The 21,502-nt window shown below is 48.4% G+C and overlaps 2 protein-coding genes across 3 annotated transcripts in view; both read right to left on the bottom strand.

The window, feature by feature from the left end:
* SCARF2 (scavenger receptor class F member 2) overlaps nucleotides 1-128 on the bottom strand; it is a 10,715-nt gene extending 10,587 nt beyond the window's left edge. The window contains exon 1 of the mRNA XM_023740556.1: nucleotides 59-128. Within this exon, the coding sequence (XP_023596324.1) occupies nucleotides 59-128 (70 nt within the window). The remainder of the gene's footprint in view (nucleotides 1-58) is intronic.
* Nucleotides 129-3,319: 3,191 nt separating this feature from the next.
* Nucleotides 3,320-21,502, bottom strand: part of KLHL22 (kelch like family member 22) — a 50,945-nt gene continuing 32,762 nt past the window's right edge. For both annotated transcript variants that reach the window (XM_023740533.1, XM_004386175.2), the window contains 3 exons: nucleotides 19,825-20,017; nucleotides 6,414-6,647; nucleotides 3,320-4,498 (listed from right to left, as the gene is read on the bottom strand). In XM_023740533.1, coding sequence (XP_023596301.1) covers nucleotides 4,121-4,498; nucleotides 6,414-6,647; nucleotides 19,825-20,017 — 805 coding nt within the window. In that variant the 3' untranslated portion in view covers nucleotides 3,320-4,120. The remainder of the gene's footprint in view (nucleotides 4,499-6,413; nucleotides 6,648-19,824; nucleotides 20,018-21,502) is intronic.

Genomic DNA, 21,502 nt, shown 5'->3' with positions numbered 1-21,502 from the left:
CCGCCCCTCCGCACCACCCCCCGCCCCCACGGGCCCGCGCGCAAACTTGGGGGCAAACTTGCAGGAGGCCCGCCCGCCCGCCGGTGGGGGAGGAAGGTGCTGCGGGGCCTGCCCGAAGAGTCCTCCATCCCCGCGCCTCTCCCTCCCCTCCGCAGGCATCCACCAGAGACGAGGCCCCGGAGCGACAGATACACCTTTTTAACCCCAGCGCCTCGGAATCGGTCCGGGAGGGGGCCCGCAGACGGCCCGGGAAGAGGCCGCAAGCCCCTTGTAGTGGCAGACTGTGGGAACAACTCTTCTCGCCCTTAAGCGCTAGCAATGCCGGCCCTTATCAGTGATCGAAATGCTGCCACCCGGCCGGCCTGAATCTGGAGGCCTGGGGGTACACTCGGTCTGGACCTGAGGCCTGGGCGGGGGAGTGTCCATAGGGACGGACATGGAATGGCCCAGCACGTGGAAGTCAAGGCACCGCTCGATCTTGGGGACTAAGACCTCGACGTCCTGACAACGTGAGGAAGGGGCCGGAGCCTAGGAGGTGGATTCTGCCTCAGAAGGTGCTGGAGTAGGAGCTGGAGACGCGGAGCCCCCGCCTCTGGCGGGGTGGGTGACAGAGCAGAGCAGTGACCACAGGATAGGTGGGGAGGGGTCAAGACTGAGCAGGACAGGGCCTGGCAGCCTGGGAGGAGGCAGGAACTCTGGGTCTGGTCAGCAGAGGGGTGCCCAGCCTTGCCTGGCCCTCGGTAGGCAGACGCAATCCTGGGCCCACAGGGCGGGGAGAGGGGGAGGTCCCAGAAAGCTCAAACACCTCTGTGGAAGGAACAGAAGGGGACAGCCAGGTCCCAGCCAGGATGGGATCTGTCTTTTGAGGACAACATTGACTGGGATCCCGAGAAAGAGAGGAGGGGCTGGGGACCTGGGCAGGGAGAGAGTGCCCACCCTCTCTTGGGACCCAAGGCTCCCTGAAGAGGAGAGGGTAGGCCTCTCAGTTATATGGAGGGCCCGTCATCTGTGGAGGGGGCTTGGGACAAGAGCCCTGGAGAGGTTGAAGGTCGTGGGCATCTTCAGGCCAGCAGAGGGTGGATGGGGGAGCAGGGTGGGGCCTTTGGAGGCTCCAGCCCCAGCCCCCCCACCCCAGTGCAGGAGAGGCAAGGCCAGGCATCCATGGGGTTGGCTGGAAGTCATGAATGTAGGGGACAGGCAAACAAACAGCCACGTCTGGGTCAGCTCATCTGGGCACAGATCCAACTTTAGCAGTGCCCTCCCAGTGCTGGGGGACCATCTGCTCTGGCCAGCAGGAGGTCCATGCAGCTGCAGTGTCTATCCCAATGGCTCTGGCAGTGCAGGGGAACCCTGCTCCCTGCTTTAGAGGTGATGATCCCAGGGCTGCAGGGGACACTCACCCTAGCTGGATTGAGTTTATTATCAGGCATCTTAAACTACATCACCTTCTTTCCCTGCTTCTTCCCCAGACCTGCTCCCCTCCCTCCTTTACCTCCGTGAAAGGCACCACCTGGACCTGTCGCCTCAGCCAGCCCTGGACAATGCTCCCACCCCACGCCTGTCATCAGGACTTCCTAGAAGTCCCAAATCCCTACCCATCCCCCATCTGTGTGCCACTCTGCAGTGATCTTTCTAATCTCACCTCTGGCTGTCACTCACTGCCCTCAGGACCGTCCCCAGCCTCATTTCACTCAACCCAAGACACCCGTGCATCGTCCATCACACCTCAGCTGATGGTATGCTGGGGTGCCGAGGACGCCTCCCTGCACCCCACTGAGAGCTGGGAAATAGATGTGGAATGCAGAATGGCCCCGGACCAGGCCTGTGCCAGGTGGGAATACCAGGAGGAGGGAGCTTTGGTCCCATAGGCACTGAGACATTCTTGGCCTCTGGGCATGCCAGCATGCTCAGTCCTGCAGACTGGCTGGTTCTGGCCGGGTGGCTTCACAGCAGAGGCCGACCTTGATGGGAGAGGAGGATTCTGTGGGCATGAAGGCAGGGGCCTGAGTGCCTGGTCCAGCTGGACAGCTGGGTGCTGAAGTCCAGGGCAGGAGTAGGTGGTGGGTGTGTGACTGCCTCCAGGCTTGCCAGTGACAGGGTCAGCCTGCTGCCCCTCTCCGGACCCCTCTTCCAGGGCTCTCTACCCCAACCCACACTACACAGGACCTCAGGAGCCCCTCCCTCCTCCCTTGGTGGCTCTGGGTAGGGAGACAACCAGCAAGCTCAGGCACACTGGAGCACTGTGGCAAGGAACCTCTTGTGCTCCGCTCTTCTGGAATTGTCTTCTGCAGGAACTGCTGACCCTGGCCTTCGAGGTAGAGAGTCACATGAAGTGCTGGGCCAGAGACTAATAGAGTATGGTTCTTACTGGGTTCATGTTCCTGCACCTGATCCTTGGGAAGAAGGGGAGATGACACTGGACAATGTGACCATCCTGTCCCACTGGAAGTGACAAGTGTATACATGTCACATGGGGACTAGGGAATGGGGCACTCTTCCTCAGGGCACCAACCGGAACCAGGGTGGGTGACCGTCTGCCCCTCTTTCCCTTTTCAGCCTCTCCCTCCCCTATACCCATCAAGGGGCACATACACTACCCCCTCATCTCTCCTGCCATCCATCAGCACAGCTGGCTTTGTGACCATTCCCACATGCTGCCCAGTCCACTGGGGAAGGATTAGGCCTCACGGAATAGTGCCCAGTCTGAAGGGCAGCACCCCACAGTGCTGGCTCAAGAGCTACCTGGTGCCCACAGGGAAGCCTGCTGGGTAGGGGTCTGCAGGCAGAGCAGCTGTGGGTAGGTGTGCAGGTGTGAGGCAGCTTTGCGTGGCCTAGAAGCTCAGCATGTAGAAGCCAGGCTGATGTGGGGCACCCCAGCTAACCAGTGTGGGGGCGCAGGCTACAAGCGGCAGCCCGGAGAGAGCCAGGAAGCACTAGTGAAGGCTGACAGGGAGGGTTACGTCTGCTGCCCCAGTGTGGCCCTGGAGGCAGTGTGCCTAAGAGTCACCTGGCGAACCTGTAGATAGTCAACCCTCCTCCCCCAGGCCCAGTTGGTGGAGCTGGCCCTCAGAGCAAGGGAACCCCCATGGGACGGCCTCCTGTTTGGACTGTCCCATTGTGCCCTGTGTGACTTAACTCCTCTGAGGCTTCCTGTTCTGACCCTCAGGCTGGGGCTTTGCTGTGGGTCCCCTCTAACTGGAGGTGGACCGGACTCAGCAGGCTGCCCTGGTTGGGAGGAGCTTCTCATAGGAAAAAGTGCCCACACAGGGCTTGTGCTCACCACCTGCCACCAGACAGGGCGAGTGGCCAATCCCCAGGTGACTGCCGAGGGCCTGGGAGTTTACAATGCTCTCCCCACCCAGTGTGACTCAGCACGTCTGCCCGCCGCCACACCAGTCTGTAGGACCACAACAGCTCTGACCCGGAAACCCGCTCAGGCACGCCGCAGTGTTGAAAGGAAGTGAGGCTGTGGCCACAGGAAAACAATCAACACCTTTTGTAAGATGCTTTATTTCATTTATCAACAACACGGGGTCAGAAAAACCCAGCTGAGGGGATCTTTTCTCCGCCAGAATCAGTCCCAGACAAGTTTATGCGTCTCCTCTCCCTCACAGTCCTTCGGGAGCTGCTGTGTGGGCTGTTGGGTGGAGAGGCTGCTTCCTGCAGTCCCCATGCTTCCTTCACCCTCCGCCCAAAGAAAGGGGCCCAACATGCCCGGGGCTGCCAGTGCCCAGATCCCTTTGGAGAAGAGCAGCTTCTCAGCCTAGCAAGGACCAGAACCAGGCCGTGAGTGAGGCCAGGCCGAGACAGCTGGTGACGGTGAGCCCTGTCCACACTGAGGGGGACAGGCCTGGTAAACTCCTTCAGAGGACCAAGCCTCTTGTGAACATTTCCCATCGTGACAATCCGTACCAACAACATCGCACGACTCCTCCACGCCCGTGGAGGGCTGGCAAGGCGCTGGCTTGAAGAAAGGGTGGCAGGGGCAGCAAGCCACCAGGTACTGGCGGAAGGCCTTCCACGCCATGGAGTAAAGTGCTCTGGCCCAGGTGCCTCCGGGGCCTCTCTGCCCCCACTCCGGAGCTCCCACCACCCTTCCCTCTGAACCAGGCACCAGGGCCTAGTCCTCACTGGAGTTGTCGAACTCCTCCCAGTCAGACACACTCATCACTTCTGAGGCGAAGTCTGGGTCGGCCTGGCTCCGGTCAGGGTTCCAGTCGGGCGTCCCACGGGCTGGCTCGAGGAGCAAGGAGCGGGGCAGGGTGAGCACGCAGGCGGCCAGCCCCGAGATGGAGTTGTCCAGCTGCGGCCCCTCCTCCCAGCAGTCCTTCTCCACATCGTAGATGTGCACATAGCCTGTGCGGCTGCCACGGTTGTGTGAGCGGCCACCCAGCACGTAGATCTTGTTGTCCAGCACAGCCATGCCAGGCTCGCCATGCCCGGCCGGGAGTGGGCAGACCAGTGACCACTGTCCGGATGTGCAGCTGAAGCAGGCCACCTGGAAGGCAAGGCCAGGGTGACAGCTGGCCCCTGGGATGCGGCAGGCACCGCAACTCTCCAACAGGCTCCAGACTCACCCCTAAGCTGAGGGCTGTGGCAGGCTATGGGCAGACCTGGCACCCCTGAAGGATGGTGTGTGGCCGGTGTTAACATCCTGTCCATGGGCCAAGCCCCTCACCTGAACAGCAACGCTTCCCCTGCCCCTACTTGGGCACAACCCTTGTTCCAAGCCATCCTGACCCCTCGGCCTGCCTCTTGGCTCCCAGCGTGTGCTAGGTGTCTCTCAGCCAGCGCATCTGAGGGTGCTGATTCTCTCGCCCCCACACACTGAAAGCTGCTGGAAGACATGACCCCTGCTGACACAAATGCACAGAAAAACATTCAACCTACTGGCAAGGCAAGCAACACAAGACATCAGGAAGTGACAAATGTTCAACTGTTAATTAGCAACTCTTGGGGGAAAAGAAATCACAAAACCCAGTGCTGTGAAGGTGTGGTAAAACCGCACTACTGACATTTGTCTGACCCTTGAGGAATGCAACCTGGCAACATGCATGAGAGCCATGAAAGTCTTTTTGGTGTGTTCATCACTTTTGGCTTTCTAAATGTGGTAGGCAGAATAATGCCCCCCACCCCCTAATCCCCACCAAGATATCCAAGCCTGAATCCCCAGAACCTGTGAATGTACTACTTTTGTGGCAAAAGGACATGGCAGAGGTACGGAGTTTATCCCAGACTACCCAAGTGGCCCATCTAAACACATGAGTCCTTAAAGGGGAAGCAGGAGGCAGAGGAGAAGGCAGGAGGGATGCAGGGTGAGAAGGATTCAATGATCCAACCCACCGCTGCTTGGTTTGAAGCAGCAGCAGACCACAAACCAGGGAGTGTGGCAGCCTTGGGGGGGCTAAGAATGGCCTCCAGCCAGCAATGGGAAAGGGACCCAGTCCTACAACTGCAAGGAACTGAACTCTGCCAACAATCTGAGAAAGGAAGGAGACAGAGTCCCCCAAGAGCTTCCAGAAGAGCACAGCCCTGCCGACACCTAGTCTCAGCCTGTGCCCCATATCAGGTGTACAACCCACAGAGCTGTGAAGGTAATGGTGTGTTGTTTTAAGCGACTAAGTTTGTGGGGTCTTGTTACAATGGCAGTAGTAAACTCATGCACTGGCCTGGTGGTTCTCACCCCTGGGTGGGCCTGTGAAATCCAGATTGCTAGCCCCATCCCATGAGCCTCCAATTCAGCAGGTCTGGGGCAGGGCCTGAGAATCTGCATCTCTAACATGTTTCCAGGAGACGCTGATGCTGCTGGTATGGGGACCACACCTTGAAAACCACTCCTTTAACCAAAATACCTGAAAAGCTCTATAAAGAAAACATTACTTGTAGTTTATCTGGTGTAGTTTATAGTCCTACGAATGATGTGTCAGTATGAGAGAAGCCTGCATGGCCATCAGGGTCGGGGAGGGTGGTCCTGCAGCCCCACATTCAGGTGGGAGACACCTGGGACCAGCGTCAGAGAGAAAGCAGTGGGTGCTCTCTGACTGCAACTGGGCAGAAACCACATACAAGGAGAAAGACAGAACCAGTGTCACAGAGGCCAGATTCTGAGTGCTTTTCCTTGGCCTTCTCCACTTTTAAAAGTTCTGCAATGTGGCTATATTCACTTTATAACAAGTTTTAATTAAAAAAAAAAAAAGGCTCACACCGCTAAACAAACAGTAATTAACTTTTCCATCAATAACTAGAAGGGATGGGAGGACTCGACAACAACGGGTTTCGGTGTGGGTTTTGGGGGAAGGCTGTGCTGGAAACATCCATTTCTAGCCCGAAAGAAAACAAAGAAGGAAGCAGCGACGTGGGAGAGAGAAAATGACCTCCCTCTTCCCCTCGCTGCGGGTCCCATGCTGGCTCACCTGGTGCACGTCCCTCCTGTAGCCAGCGTCGTTGTTGCTGCCCCCGATGACGTACAGCTTGTTGAGGAGGGTGGCCATGCCGTGCCAGGCCCGCCGCACTGGCCCGTCTGCCAGGCTGTGCCAGGTATTGCTGCCCGGGTCGTAGCAGTGAGTCTCCCTCAGGTAATCTTCCCCTCTGCGGCCACAGGTAATGTACATCTTTTCCTCCAGCACTGCGCCCGCGTGGGCGTATACCTATGCAGTACCATGGAGAGAGCAGGAGGGTGCGAGGGGCAATGAGGAGGGGAGCCAGACAGCAGTGCCAAGGCCCTCTGAGACTTTGCCCAGGGTGGTCACAGCCCCACACCCGCCCTCTGCTTCGAACTTTACCAGCTTCCCATCCCAGAGACCCAGCTTCATCTTCATGTTCTCACAGAAATGCTCCCTGGATTCTCGATGGACATATGTTCGTACTCACTGACCCCTGACCTCTTTCCAACAGGGGACACATCTACAGACCCGAAGTTTGACTCTGAGCTCTTACAAGGGGGAAAATCGAATCTTGCCCTTCCTTTGCTCCTAAAAAACCCATCTGTGTGGGGAACTCAAACATCATGACATCCTTCCCAGAGCCAGCCATGGATGAAGGCATTGCCTTTCTGGGAACCACAGACCTACCCTCAGTCACCTCCACCTCCTCAACTCCCAGTGGCCAACCAATCATCCAGGCCTGCTGACCCCACTCTCAAAGTCTGTCTGTAAATAATGTTTAATGACACGAAACTCATGATATACAAGGAAGAACGAGAGATGCAAAATCAAATATACAGAGTGAACCCACTTTAGTGATGGGCATGTGTGGGCAAAGAAAATACACCACCCAGTACTTCTCATCTTGGTCCTCAGCGTTTCACTTATTTCTACCCCTACTCTGGTGAGCTTCCTCACTTAGGGTGACAGGGTGTGGGTGGCACATGGGGAGGCTGGAGAGGTGGGAAGGGTGGAAGGCAGGGGACACAGCAGTGGACAGGACACACATCAAGAGATCAAGAGTTTGGGTCTTCTCCCATCAATGGTGGAGTCTGGGGAGGTTTTTTTTTTTTTTAATTATATAGAACACTTTATTTACCATTTTGCTGGGGAGTTTTTTTTTTTTTTAAATTAAGCTTTTAATTTTGAGATACTTGTAGATTCATACGTAGTTGTAAAAAATAGTACAGTGACAGCCCATGGACCCTTCATCCAGTTTCCCCCAATGATGATATCTTGCATGACTATAGTAAAATATCACAACCAGGACACTGACGTTGATGCAGTCAAGATACAGAACATTCCATCACCATACGGAACCCACATGTTGCCCTTTTATAGCCACATCCTCTTCCCTGCCAACCCTGTGCCCTGGCAAACACTCATCTATTCTGTTTCTATAATTTTGTCTCTTCAAGCGTGTTATATAAGTAGAATCATATAGTAGGTAACCTTTGAAGGCTGGCCTTTTACGCCAATCCAAGTTCACTCAGGTTGTTGCATGTATCAATAGCTGGTTCCTTTTTATTGCTGTGTAGTATTCCATGGTGTGTGTCTACCCCCGCTTAACTATTCACTCTCTTGAAGGAGATCAGATTTGTTTCTTTTTCTAGCTATTTCCAGTAAAGCTGCTATAAATATTCATGTACAGAGAATTTTTCATTTCTCTGGGATAAATGCCCAGGAGAACAACTGCTGGGCTGTATGCTGGATGTTTACTTTTTTTTTTTTTAAAAGACAAACTACCAAACTCTTTTCCAGAGTGGCTGTGCCATTTTACATCCCCACCAGCAATGCAGGAGTGACCTAGTTTCCCTGCATCCTTGCTGATATTTGCTGTTGTCACAATTTTTTATTTTAGCCATTCTGAAAGGTGTGTGGTGATGTGTCATTATGGTTTTAATTTGCATTTCCCTAATGGCTAATGATGTTGAACACTTTTTCATATGCTCATTTGATACCTGCATATTCTTTTCAGTGGAATGTCTCTTCACGTCTTTTGCACATTTTCCAATGGGAATTTTTGTGTGTGTGTTTACAGGTAAATTTTGACAGCTCTTTATATATATTAGATATTAGTCTTTTGTCAGATATGTGGTTTGCAATATTTTCTCCCACTCTTCAGCATGTATTTTCATCCTCTTAAAGAGTCTTTCACAGATCAAAAGTTTCTATTTTTGATGAAGTCTGATTTATCATTTTTTCCTTTTGTGGATCTTGCTGTTGGTGTCAACTCTAGGAACTCTTTGCCTGGCCCTAGATCCTAAAGATTTTCTTTTTTTTCCTAAAAGTTTTAGAAAATCATGGACATTTCAAGTCTATGATTCATTTTGAGTTAATTTTTGTATATGGTGTGAGATTTAGGTCAAAGTTAATTTCTTTGCCTACAGATTTCCAATTGTTCTGGCACCATGTCTTGAAAGGCTATCTTTCCTCCATACAATTGCTTTTGTACCTTGGTCAAATATCAGTTGGGCATATTTTGTGTGGGTCTATTTCTGGGTTCTCAAGTCTGTTCCACTGATTTATGTGTCTATCCCTCCACCAATATTCTTCTTTTTCCAAACTGTCTTAGATATTACAGTTCCTTTGCTCTTCCTTTTAAATTTTCGATTAATCTTATCTATAGCTACAAAACAAACAAACCTTGCTGGAATTTTGATAGGCACTCGGTTGAACACCTGAATATCAATTTGGGAAGGAATGACATCTTTACTATGTTGAATCTTCTAATGCATGAACATGGTAGTCTGTGGCTGAGGTTGTAGTTCAAGGAACTGGTTCAGTTCATCTACATTGTTAAATTTATGTGTGTGGAGCTGTTTGTAGCATTCCCTCATCTTTTTGGTATCTGCAGGGTCTGTAGTGATGTCCCGTTTCATTACTGATCTTTTGTCATTTGTGTCTTCTCTCTTTTTTTGTCAGTCTTGCTAGAGGTTTGTGAATTTGTTTACTGATTTTCTTTATTGTTTTTCTGTTTTCAATTCCATTGATTTCTGTTCTTCTTTTTATTATGCTCCTCCTTCTACCTGCTTTGGGTTCATTTTGCTCTTCTTTTTCTAGGTTCTTAAGGTGGGAGCTTAGATGATTGATTTTAGGCTATTCCTCCTTTCTAATGTAAGCATTTTGTGTCACAAACTTCCCTCTCAGCATTACTTTAGCTGTGTCTCACAAATTTTGACACACTGTATTTTCATTTTTATTCAGTTCAAGTTTTTTTTTTTTTTTAATTTTCCTCAAGGCTTCCTTTGATTCATGGATTATTCAGATGTGTGTTATCTAGTTTCCAAGTGTTTGGAGATTTTCCTGTTGTCTTATTGTTATTGATTTCTAGTTTGATTATGTTATGGTAAGAGAACACACTTGTATGATTTCAATTATTTTAAATTTGTTGCAGTTTAAGTTTTAGGGCCCAGGGCAGGGTCTATCTTGGTATATATCTCATGGGCACTTGGAAACAAGGTATAGTCTTCTGTTGTAGTGTTCTACAAATGTTGATTAGATTCAGTTAGTTGATGGTGTTATTGAGCACTTCAACATCTTTGCTGGTTTTTATGTCTAGTGGTTGAGAGAGGGATGTTGAAGTCTCCAATATAACTGTGGATTTGACTATTTCTCCTTTCAGTTCTATCAGCTTTTGCTTCATATATTTTCAGCTCTGTTGTTTGCTACATATATATTTAGGATTGCTATGTCTTCTTGGTGGATTGAACCTTTTATCATTATAAAATGTCCCTCTCTGTCTGTGGTAATTCTCTTTGCTTTGAAGTTTGCTTTATCAGATAGTATTATTGCTACTCCTGCTTTTCTTTGGTCAATTATTTCATGATATATCATTTTCCATCCATTTACTTTCAGCCTGCCTACACCGTTATATTTCAAGTGAGTTTTTTATAGACAGCATATAGTTGGGTCATATCTTTAATCCATTCTGCCAATGTATATTTTTTGATCGGTGTATACAGACCATTTGCATTTAATGTAATTATTGATACTGTCAGAAGTGGGATCTGAAGAAGACCCGTGACTGACCCCCGTGGTTGGTGGGTGACCAGGTGCCAGTACCCACAGGACCTCCTGCGTCTGCTGATCCCTTGCCAACCCTGTGGAGTCTGATGGGTAAGTCCCTCCCAGATCTGAGCTCTGTTCTCCGCATTTTGAGCTTCTGGGTTTATTGACTGGCTTGGTTTATCGAGTGACTTGGGATTGAAACCCAGGTGTCATCTTGGTAAGTCACCCTTTTGTCATATTTGGGATAACGTACATGAATACTCATGCCTTCAGACAGCCATTTTGATGGGGATCCCAGTTTAGATGTAGTCATCTTAGGGATTCTAAGCTTGGGTTCTTCCTGTTCTAAACCTCCTCTCCTCCCCCTCCTAAAAGTCCCGTTTCTTCTTACATGTCTTCTCACTATAGAGCTGCGTGTTGTGAGTTTTTAGGTAGATGGATTGACTACACCAAGGATGACTTAAATTTGCAGTGGCCACTTTGGAGAACTTTTGACATGAGTCAAGTGGCTCATTTAAGAGGTGCACTAGAAAAGAGGGGATTCCATACTCCATAAAAAGAATGGGGTACTTATTTTGATTGGTATAATGAAGCTTCTAAAAGACAGCATGAGTCCAAAACTGCCTCTCTAAAAGATTCTTTAAAGCACGCAGAAGAGAAAATTAATTCCCTAACTTTGGGAGGAACAGCTGCTAGTCCATTCATACCCCCTTACCATTTTCCAATTATCCCTCAAAAAACAAACCCCACAGACTCTTCTGACCCTTTTTATCCCATTCCCCTTCTCTCAGATCTTCAGTTTTCTTTGAAAATCAGACCCTCCTATGTTTGACCTCCAGCATTTGGCCAAATATTTTGAAAGAACCCTAACACAGAAAAAAAAAAAAAAATCAAATACAAATTCCAAATTAATGGCACTTAAAATTCAACAGTTACAACAACTGTTTGAGGCCAAGTTACAGATAGCAACCTCAAAGATTCCCACAAATAGACAAAGATATCTGTCAATACTATAAACAAACAGGGCATTGAAAAAAAAAATCACCTATCCTTAAAATCAAAGCTACAAGGTCCTCCCCAATATTGGACTCCAAGGAAATCCATGTAAACTGCTCCCTTTACTCTCCTAAACCCACAGGGAGGAACAAAAAATGTTGTCAAATGGGGAGCCCTACTCTATTCTTGTGGATATTGGAGCAACTATGTCTTCTGTAAACCCCACCACCTTACATCGACATCTTCCTTGGAGTGACAAAACTATATCTGTGGTGGAAATTTCCAGTCAGATCCAAAAGGTCCTCCTCTCTGAACCTATGACAATCTATACGGCACCCCTAACTGAGAAATACACTTTTTAAATTTGTGATTCTTCCTCTGCCAATTTGCTGGGAAGAGACCTCCTAACAAAATAAAATTGTGAAAGAAAATTTACTTCAGAAAACATTATTTTAGATATCCCAGATGATCCTGTACCCTTAAGTTTATTCCAAACACAGGCTGATTATCTCCAACATCAAGGCTGACTAGACCTAGTAAATGAAAACTCATCTAGTATCTCAAGTTCCTGAAAGCCTATGGATAACCTCCTCCACAGATGTGGGTTGAATAAAAGGTGCAGACCCTTTAAAAATTCAAACTGACCCAGAAAAACCTTTACCCAGATTATCCCAATTATCTCTTAAAACCTGAAGCCTTGGCTGGACTCAAACCCATTGCTGAGGGACTAACAGAAAAAAGTCTAATCATCCTTTACACTAGTCCCTGTAACATGCCCATTCTACCTGTCCACAAACCTCATGGAGAGGTTATCTGTTTGTATAACATCTTTGTTGTTGTTGGCAGTTGCCATCAAGTAGATTCAACTCATGACGACCTCACGTGTGCAGAGCAGAACTGCTCCACAGGGTTTCCAAGGCTGTGACCTTTTGGAGGCAGATCGCCATGCAGGTCTTCTGAAGTGCGTCTGGGTGGGCCTGAATCTCCAACCTTTTGGTTAGCAGTTAAGTACTTAATCCTTTGCACTACCCAGGGACTCTGCCTTGACAGACATAAATACAATTCTTATTCCTAACTTTCCAGTTGTGCCCAATCCTAAAACACCTTATTATCCCAAGTTTTAGAAAATTCAGACTGGTTCACAATAGTTGACCTTTGCTCAGCCTTCTTTAGCATCCCTGTACATCCCAAAAGCCAGTATCTCTTTGCTTTTACCTGGCAGAATCAACAGTATACTCGAACAGTTATGCCTCAGGGTTTTACCAAAGCACCATCTTATTTTTCACAAGCCCTTCAACAAGACTTAAAAAATTAAAATTCCCAAAGAAATCCACAAATTCAATATGAAGACCTTCCGCTTTGTTTGACCTCTGAAGAAAATTCCAAAGCTGATTCCATTTTCTTACTTAATAAATTGGCTGAAAAGGGCCATAACGTCTCAATGGAAAAACTGCAATTGACTCAAAAGACAGTCTACTATCTGGGACATGACTTATCCTCAAAAGGTATTTCCCTGTCCCCTGACAGATGAAAGACTATCCAGACCTTTCTCTGACTCAAAACTAAAAGAAAATTATGTGGATTTTTAGGCCTCACCAGGTACTGCTGTCAATGGGTTCCAAATTTTTCTCAATTGCTTTCATCTCTCTATAAAATAACAAAAACCTGAGCTCCAGAATCACTTCCATGGACAGAGAAACATAAAAAAAGCCTTCACTAGCCTCAAACATGCCCTTACCCAAACCCCAATTTTAGGAGTCCCCAACTGTAAATTACCCTTTACCTTATTTATATATAGAAGGAGTGGTCAGACACTTAGAATTTTAACCCAGAAACAACTTGAATCCTTCAGAGAAACAGAAAGCTTCTGTTAAGGGCAGTTCTAGGAAAACGTCAGCTCAACAAAGACAGTTTTGGAAAAGGTCAGCTAAGCACTTATTAAAATAACCAAATATGAAAGTATCTAACCACAAATGATTAAGTAAGCTCAAACTAACCTAGAGATAGCTGATCCACAATTGTAACTAACCAAAGCCCCGCTTTTAGATAGCCTACCTTTCGCCAACTAAGCAAATGTTACCCAATTACTGTAACTTCCCCTTTGGAAGTTCCCTGTTTGCATGGAAAGACCCTAAATTGTACTGAATATATAAGCCAACAAAGTCTCTAGGCGGCACAAATGGCTTGCGCTCAACTACTAACCTAAAGGTTGGCAATCTGAACCCACCCAGCAGTGCCGCAGAAGAAAGACCTGGCAATTGGCTTCCATAAAGATTACAGCTTAGAAAACTCTATGGAGCAGCTCTACTTACTCTGTTAACACATGGGGTAACCATGAGACAAAATTAACTCAACGGCAACGGGTTGGTTTTTTTTTTAAATCTATAAACCAACAAAATTTTCAATCAGATGAACTCATCTCAAGGAGACCCCTTAGTTCATGAACAACCGCTCTTCAATAAACCTTCTCTGTTCATAATCTCATTTGATTCAAATTTCTACTTTTGTCCTGTTAGAGCTTAAATCCATCAATTATATTTTTTACTTTTTCTTTCTTCTGTTTTTCATCTCTGTTTCTTTTTACTACCATCATGTGAATTACTTCAACATTTTTTAGAATCTGTTTTGATTTACTTGGTGGCATAGTGGTTAACAGCTCGGCTGCTAACCAAAAGGTCGGCAGTTTGAATCCACCAGCTGCTCCTTGGAAACCCTACAGGGCAGTTCTACTCTGTCCTACAGGGTTGAAATGAATCGGAATTGACCCTACAGCAATGGGTTTTTTTTTTTTTTTTTAAGTAGTGTTTTTTAGTTTATTTCTTTGTGTAGCTTTTTAGTGGCTGCTCTAGGTATTACAATACATACACATAACTTATCAGTCTGCTGGTAATTTCAAGTGAGGTGTAGAAATTTTACCTCCCTTTCGTCCCTGTGCCCTCCCCATTTATCATATAACTGTCTTAAACATTCCCTGCAAATACATTTAGAACCATATCAAACAGTGTTATAATTTTTGCTTCAACTGTCAAATATAACTTAGAAAACTCAAGTGAAGAAGGAAAGCCTACTGTGTCTACCCATATTCTTGCTCACTGTGTTCTTTCCTCTTGATGCTCCACAGTTTCTTCTTTTATGACGTCTTTTCTGCTTAGAGAATTGCCTTTAGCTGTTCTTTTAGGGTAAGTCTTCTGGAGACAAATTCTCTTAGTTTTCTTTTATCTGAAAATGTCTTGATTCTCCTTCATTCCTGAAGGATATTTTTTGCTGGGTTGACAGTTCTTTTCTTCCAATACTTGAAAAATGTTGTGCCACTTCCTTCTGGCCTCCATGAGTGATGAGAAATCCACTGTCCTTTGAATTGTTTTTCCCTGAAAGGTAAGGTTTTGTTTTTCTATAGCTGCCTTCAAAATTTTTCTGTCTTTAGTCTTCTGAAGTTTAATTATGATGTATCTTTGCATGGATTTCTTTAGGTTTATACTGTTTGGGGTTCACACAACTTCTTAAATCTGTAGGTTTATATGTCTTTTGCTCAATTTGTTTTCTGTCATTATTTCTTCAAGTACCTTTTTAGCCCTGCCCTCTTTCTCTTTTCCTGAATCCTACAGCATAAATATTAGATCTTCTGTTGCCATCTCACAGGTCCCTGAGGCTCTGTTCCTCCCCCCCCCCCAGTCTATTTTCTCTCTGTTGTTCAGGTTAGGTAAGTTCTATTGTCCTGTCTTCCAGTTCACTGATTCTTTCCCCTGTCCCCTCTATTCTGCTGTGAAGCCCACCCACTGAGCTTTTTATTTCAGTTATTGTATTATTCAGAGCTCTGGTGGCACAGTGGTTAAGCGCTATGGCTGCGAAACAAAAGGTTGGCAGTTCAAATCCACCAGCTGCTCCTTCAAAACCCTGTGGGGTAGTTCTACTCTGTCCTATAGGGTCGCTATGAGTCAGAATCGACTCAGCGGCAATGGTTTTTTTTTTTAAATTATTCAATTATCAAATTTCCATTTGGTTCTTTGCAAATTTATTTCATTTTTTGTTTTTGAGAATATACACAGCAGAACCCGTATCAATTGAACAATTTCTACATGTGAAATTTAGTGGCATTGATTATATTCTTCAAGTAGTGCAGTCATTCTCACCCTCCCTTTCCGAATTGTTCCTCCTCTATTCACATAAATTCACTGCCCCCAAAGTTTCCTACCTAATCTTTTGAGCTGTGGTTGTCAATTTGATCCCTTCTAGACAGTTCCTAAAGAGTACAATGCTCAAGGTACACATTTTTTACTAGTTAAGCTGAACTGTCATTTGGTTTAAAGAAGACTTCAGGGGATATTTTTGGTTTAAAGTTTGAAGATTACCTCAGGGCAATAGTTTCATGGGTCCATCCAGGCTCAATGGCTTCAGAAAGTCTGGATTCCTTGAGAATTTGAAATTCTGTTCACATTTTCCCCCTTTTGATTAGGATCCTTCTGTAGAATCTTTAATCAAAAGTTCAGTAATGGTAGCCAGGCACCATTCAGTTCTTCTGGTCTTATGGCAAAGGAGGCAGTGCAGTTTTTTTTTTTTTTTTTGGTGAAAATTTCTATTTCTTTGCTTTCCTGTTTTTTTTGACTGTTTTAAACATGTTCATAATTGCTTGTTGAGGCATTTTATGATGGCTACTTTAAAATCTTTGACAGATAATTCTAACATCTCTGTTATCTTGGTGTTGGCAATCATTGCTTTTTTTTTTTTCTTCATTCAATTTGAGATCTTCTGGCTCTTGGTATGATGTGATTTTCAACTGAAATCTGGACATGTTGGGTATTAGGTTATAAGACTCTAATAGCTTGACCCTTCTGTTTCAGTTGGCTTTTTCTGACATTACTCCAGCCAAGGATAAGCAGGTGCTGCCACATTACTGCCAGGTGGGGGTAAAAGTCCAGGTCTCCCATTCAGCCTCCTTAATACACTGGTCAGGGATGGGAGTTTCATCTTTCCACTAGGCTTCCACTGATACTTCCCTGGCTGGAATGGGTAGGAGTGCCTAGTTACTGCTCCCCATTTGGCACGTACTGACACCACATGGGAGGGGGTGGCCTCATTACTTCTGGGCAGTGTTGAAAGTCCTGACTTTCCATAAGGTCTCCCCTACAAGGAGGGGAAGGAGTTCTTCATTATTGCTGGCTGGAGGTGAACGTCCAAGCTCCCCATGTGGTTTCCTCTGACTCTGAGTGGCTGGCGTAGGGGAAGGTCTCATTACTACTCAGCAGGGATGAAAGTCCCAGCCCCCTCTCAGCCTTCTCTGACACTACCCCAGTGGTGGGGAGCCTGGGGAGGGTAGAAGTCTAGGTTCCCTATTCTGCCTTTGCTAGTGTGGGTGGTGTCTGGGTAAAGCAGAGTGCTTATTATCTTAAAGTTTTCTGTCTTTTTAGGCTGCCTCTTTTCTGATACTTTGGCTAGAGAGACTAGGCTTTTGTTGGGGGCTTTTTTTGTTTGCATCCACTGGCATTTCTGAGTTGCTGGCTTCATTAGTTTCAAGTCTGAGATATGTGAGGCAAAAAGAAATCCAGGGAAGACACTACCTTGTCATTCCTTGGGTCTCTAGCTGGTCTGCCTTCTCTGAACCTTTCAGAGTCTTCTAATGTTTATTTTACACATAATGTTCAAGGTTTTTAGTTGTACTTAGTGTAACAACAGGGAAAAGGACATACCTTCATCTTCCCAGAAACAAAGGTTCTCTGGGTTTTTAAGGGAGAAGAGAAGGGACTCTGTGCAGAGATCTCCTTGCTATCCTCTGGAAGCACAGGAAAACAACACTAAGCTTTGGGCCACACAGATGAACAGCCTGTGACCAGAGGATTCTGACTGCTGCTGGGTCAGGAAGTTCACAGCCTGTTGCGGCTGCATTGATCAGTATACTTGTCTAGAGCGTGTTGGTTGGACTCTGCATTATAGAGGTCCCTGAGAACACAAGTAGCGGAATGTGACAAATGGGTGAGGCTACACAACAGTCTTTTCCTTGGCCATTCACTCTGTCAAAGCATGGGTTCCGAGCTGGCAATGTGGCCCTGCCGTGTCCACAATCCCTGCAGATGCTGTAAAGACCTACGCTGGCTGCACACCCGCCTTCTCCAGGACCTGCAGGCTCCCCTCTGTTCCTAGGAAACCCCTGCTCTCTGGAAGGTTTCCCACCTACCTCCCTGGCTTCTCCTCCACTGATCTTTCACTGTCCCTGTTCCTCTGAGCCTATTACATGCATTCCCAGTGCCAGAACACCATCATGTTCTGATGAAGCCTCCCCACTTCCCACTCCCGAGCTTCTCTAATGTCAACCTGGCATTTCCATGCAGATGTCTCACACTTATCATGCTCTAGACGAAACCTTTCCTTTTTACTCCCAAACCTGTTTGTCCTCTCAGTGACTAGCCTCACCATTCACCCAGGTGCTCACACCTGGGGTAATCCACCTCCAAAATACATATGAATCCACTCACTTCCCTCCATCTCCACAGCCTGACAACCACTACTACCACCAACAACCACAGCCCCCACCCCAGCAAAGCAACCATCACCTTCTGTCTGGACCATCCAATAGCCCAGGAACTACTCTCCTTGCTCTTGGCCTGTAAGGCCCTCCCTCATTCTCCAAATGGCTGCCTGTCTTCCTTGGCTGCCTGTCTTCCTTTAGGCCTTGGTTTTAAGTGACATGTCCTCAAACGAACCTTCCCTCAACTCATTCACTAGATTAGTCCTGACTAAGCCCCCCTCCTGGGAATTCTTTAGTTCAGTCCCTCTTCCTTCATCACACCTACCACAATTGGTAATAACTGATTTGTTTCCTGGTTTAGTGTGGTCTCTCCTGCTAGGCTGTAAACACATGGCGGGTAGGGGACCTTTGTCAGTCCCTGTCACCATTAGATCCCCAGGACTTGGCACATGGTAGTTGCTTAATAAATAGCCACTGAATGAATGCATAAAGAAAGGAAAGGACGGAAAGTTGGACGCCAGAGTGTAGCCAGTTGAAGACCAAGGCTCCCCCTCTGTGACCAAACTGGAGAACTGCAGCTTCCCCAGGGAACACATGACGAAGAATCACTGAAGGACATGTTATCACACCCCCACCCCCTCCCTGGAATCCCTCTCTCATACCCTTCCACAACTCTGGAATGACATTTGGAAGTCCATCCTCGTTCACCATGTCTCAAGGACCCCCTGGTCTTTTCTATGCAACAACTGTTCCTTTCTGTGGGATAGGGGTAGGGAGTGTCCCTCCAGACAGGATTCCTTCTCCAAAAGAAGCTGAGGTGCAAGGAGCAAGTCCAGTTTTCCCTGCCTGTGAGCAACGATGGGTATCCCTGGCTTGGAGGTTGGAGTACCAGAGGTTATGGCACTGTGGGTATGCTGTGTGAGTGAGGCCACACTCAGGTGGAGAGAAACTAGGCCCATCAGGGAGAGCCCCTGGCCCCAAGGTCTAAGTCTAGGGGGTCGGAGAGGGGAGAAATAAAGAGATAAGGCCATGGAATGATTCAGAAAGGCCAAAAATCTTGCCAAAGTCCCACAGCTAGTGTGGAGAGAGCCTGGGTCAGAACCTGCACACTTGTCTGGAACCATCCTCTGCCTCTGGGGTGCTCAGGGATTCCCAAAGAAAATACCCGGCCTGTAGCAGATGCCCCTCAAATGGCAGTGCTAAGTACCAGTGGGCGCAGACTCTGTTCTCTGTGAAGTGTGGGGACAGCAAGGCCTCTTCCTTCCCTTGGAATACCATGCCTGGTTCTTGGGCCAGGGTTTGAGTACTCCAAAGCCAAAGAGAGTCACCTCCCCAGAACACCACTTTTGCACAATGAACGTAACATTAAACATATCCAAATTGGAATAAACCAAGGTGTTGTGTAGGACACTCATAATTTTTTTTAAAAAAAAGTTTCAAAAACACTTCTGGCTTCTGGAAGGCTCTTGGGCTTTAGCTCCACCCCTCAAGGGGGTCTCTGGTGGAGAAGTCTGAGGACGTAGCATGGGCAGGCCTGTGATCTAAGCAGTGAAGTCTCATCTCTATCAACATCCCTCCTGTTTAAACATCTCAGCTGTGAAGGACAGACAAGGGAAAGGTTTCCGTCTACCTCTGAACTACAAGGTTAAAGCAGTTTATTGGGACCAAGGTCTCACATGTGAGCCTTGAGAAGGGGGTGAGATTCTGAGGAACAGAGTCAGGACAGCTTGATGACTTCTCTTCCCAGCAGATGAGCCTCAGCAGTTTCCCGAGCAATCCCTCAGTGCAAGGTCTTTGAGGGATACAGACTCTGCTCACTGGGCCTGTTCCCTGACCTGGGACTGGCATTGGCCTTGACACCTGGGCCTCACCCTTCCCACACCCCAGGGAAGGAAAGCAGCCGGAAATAGGTCTCTTTTGGAGCGGTGTGTTTACCTCCCTCTTGAGTGGGGCTACGTAGGCCCAGGAGTTGGTGGCAGGATCGTAGCGCTCCACAGCATTCAGGTCATTGTGGTAGTCGCGGCCTGCCACGGCGTAGATGTACCTGCCCACAACACATACACAGAGGTCGGCATGCTCCTGTTGTAGGGACTGGATCTGGAACCAGCGGTTGTGCCGTGGGTCATACCTTTCGTGGGGACACAAGAATAGCACATCACTGACCAGGTGAGAAAGCTGCCCACAGGCCTTACCCCTCCTGCTCTGGCCCTTTTCCCCCTCGCCACAACCCATCCTGAATCCCACCCTGGCTGTCCCTGCTTGCCAGTGCATGCATAACACATGGCCATGCCAAAGGCCTCATACACACCTGAACACAGGTGCAGTTCCCACGCACAGTCCTGCAAGGTGTGGGTAGGAGCCATGGATGGTTTCTAGCTCACCTGACTGTCCATCCTAGGCTGTCCGATGGTTGTTCCTGCAGCCACTTCAGTCTCACCTGTCTCAACTCGTGGTCCCCAGGGACCCGCCCTCCTTCAGGAAGGGCCCCAATTATGGCCTCTAGACTGGACCAGCACAACAGCCTCCCTCTCAATGGCCTTCTGGCCTCCAGCTTCCCCCAACATTCTGTCGCATGCTTGGGGGACCGTCTGATCAGGACACGCCCTGCACAGGGTGCCCATCAGTGCCTCAGTCTCCTCAATGCTCAGTGTGCACTGTGCTCCTGCCTCAGCTGAGTATACAAGCAGTCACCTGCCAGCCTCAGCTACTCCTCTATGTCCCCTCAATCAACCACTCAAGCTTGGCCCACGCTCCAAGTGCTCCCAACCTCTCCAGCTGGCGCATTCTCTCACTTCTCAGGGTACCTCTTCTCCTGTTGGGGGGCTACCTGCTGAGCTGGATTATAGGCACCACAGGGACAGGGGCCTGTCCGATTCCAGGAGCTTCAGGGAAGGAACATACTGGGCTGGCTGCAGCATGCCCTTGAGGCTGGAGGAACACAGCCTGGGCAGAGGAGGTGCTGCAGGCTGCCAGGGAGCTGGCCTGCACTGCTAAACAGCCCGGCTTCCAAGTCCTGGGATCATGCCAGCACTGCTGCCGTGACCCACAGTCCTGACGTCTGTGAGCCTCCCATGGAGATACAGCTCTCCCCAAGCCATAGCCTTGCCTTCTCCTCACCACCAATCTCTGGAACAGGTCTATTCCCTGGGCTTCCTTCCCCTCCTCCCATTTGCTGCTGACCCCACTAAGCAGAGGGGCTTCACCTCTGCCTGCTCTTCCCTGGAGCCAGCACTTCTGCCCTGCCCTTCCTGCCACCCCTTCAGGCTGCTCCAACTGGATTCTCAGCAGCCTGCTCCTCTACCTTCACAGGGCTCTGGATTCCTATCCAGTGTCTCACTCACCCCAGGGCTACCACCCACCACCCAGCACTTTCTCTTGGACTTCTGACCTACCGTCCCAATACCTGCCAGAGCCTCTCCACCTGGCTGCTCACCTGTCCTAATGGAACCCCGCTCTCCCCACAACCCACCTCTTCCTCCTCTGAATGGTGCCACCTACTTGTCCCCAACCCCTTCCACCCCCCGCCAAACTAGAAACTCCTGCATCTCCTTACAATCAGCAAGGGGAAGACCTGCAGACTGTACCCCCAGGGGCTGTTCTCTTGCTGTGGCCT

Source organism: Trichechus manatus, unplaced genomic scaffold, assembly GCF_000243295.1.
Source record: "Trichechus manatus latirostris isolate Lorelei unplaced genomic scaffold, TriManLat1.0 scaffold00157, whole genome shotgun sequence".
NCBI classification, from domain to species: Eukaryota; Metazoa; Chordata; class Mammalia; order Sirenia; family Trichechidae; genus Trichechus; species Trichechus manatus.
Note: the sequence above shows the minus strand (reverse complement) of the source record. Positions and strands in the feature narration are given on the sequence as shown.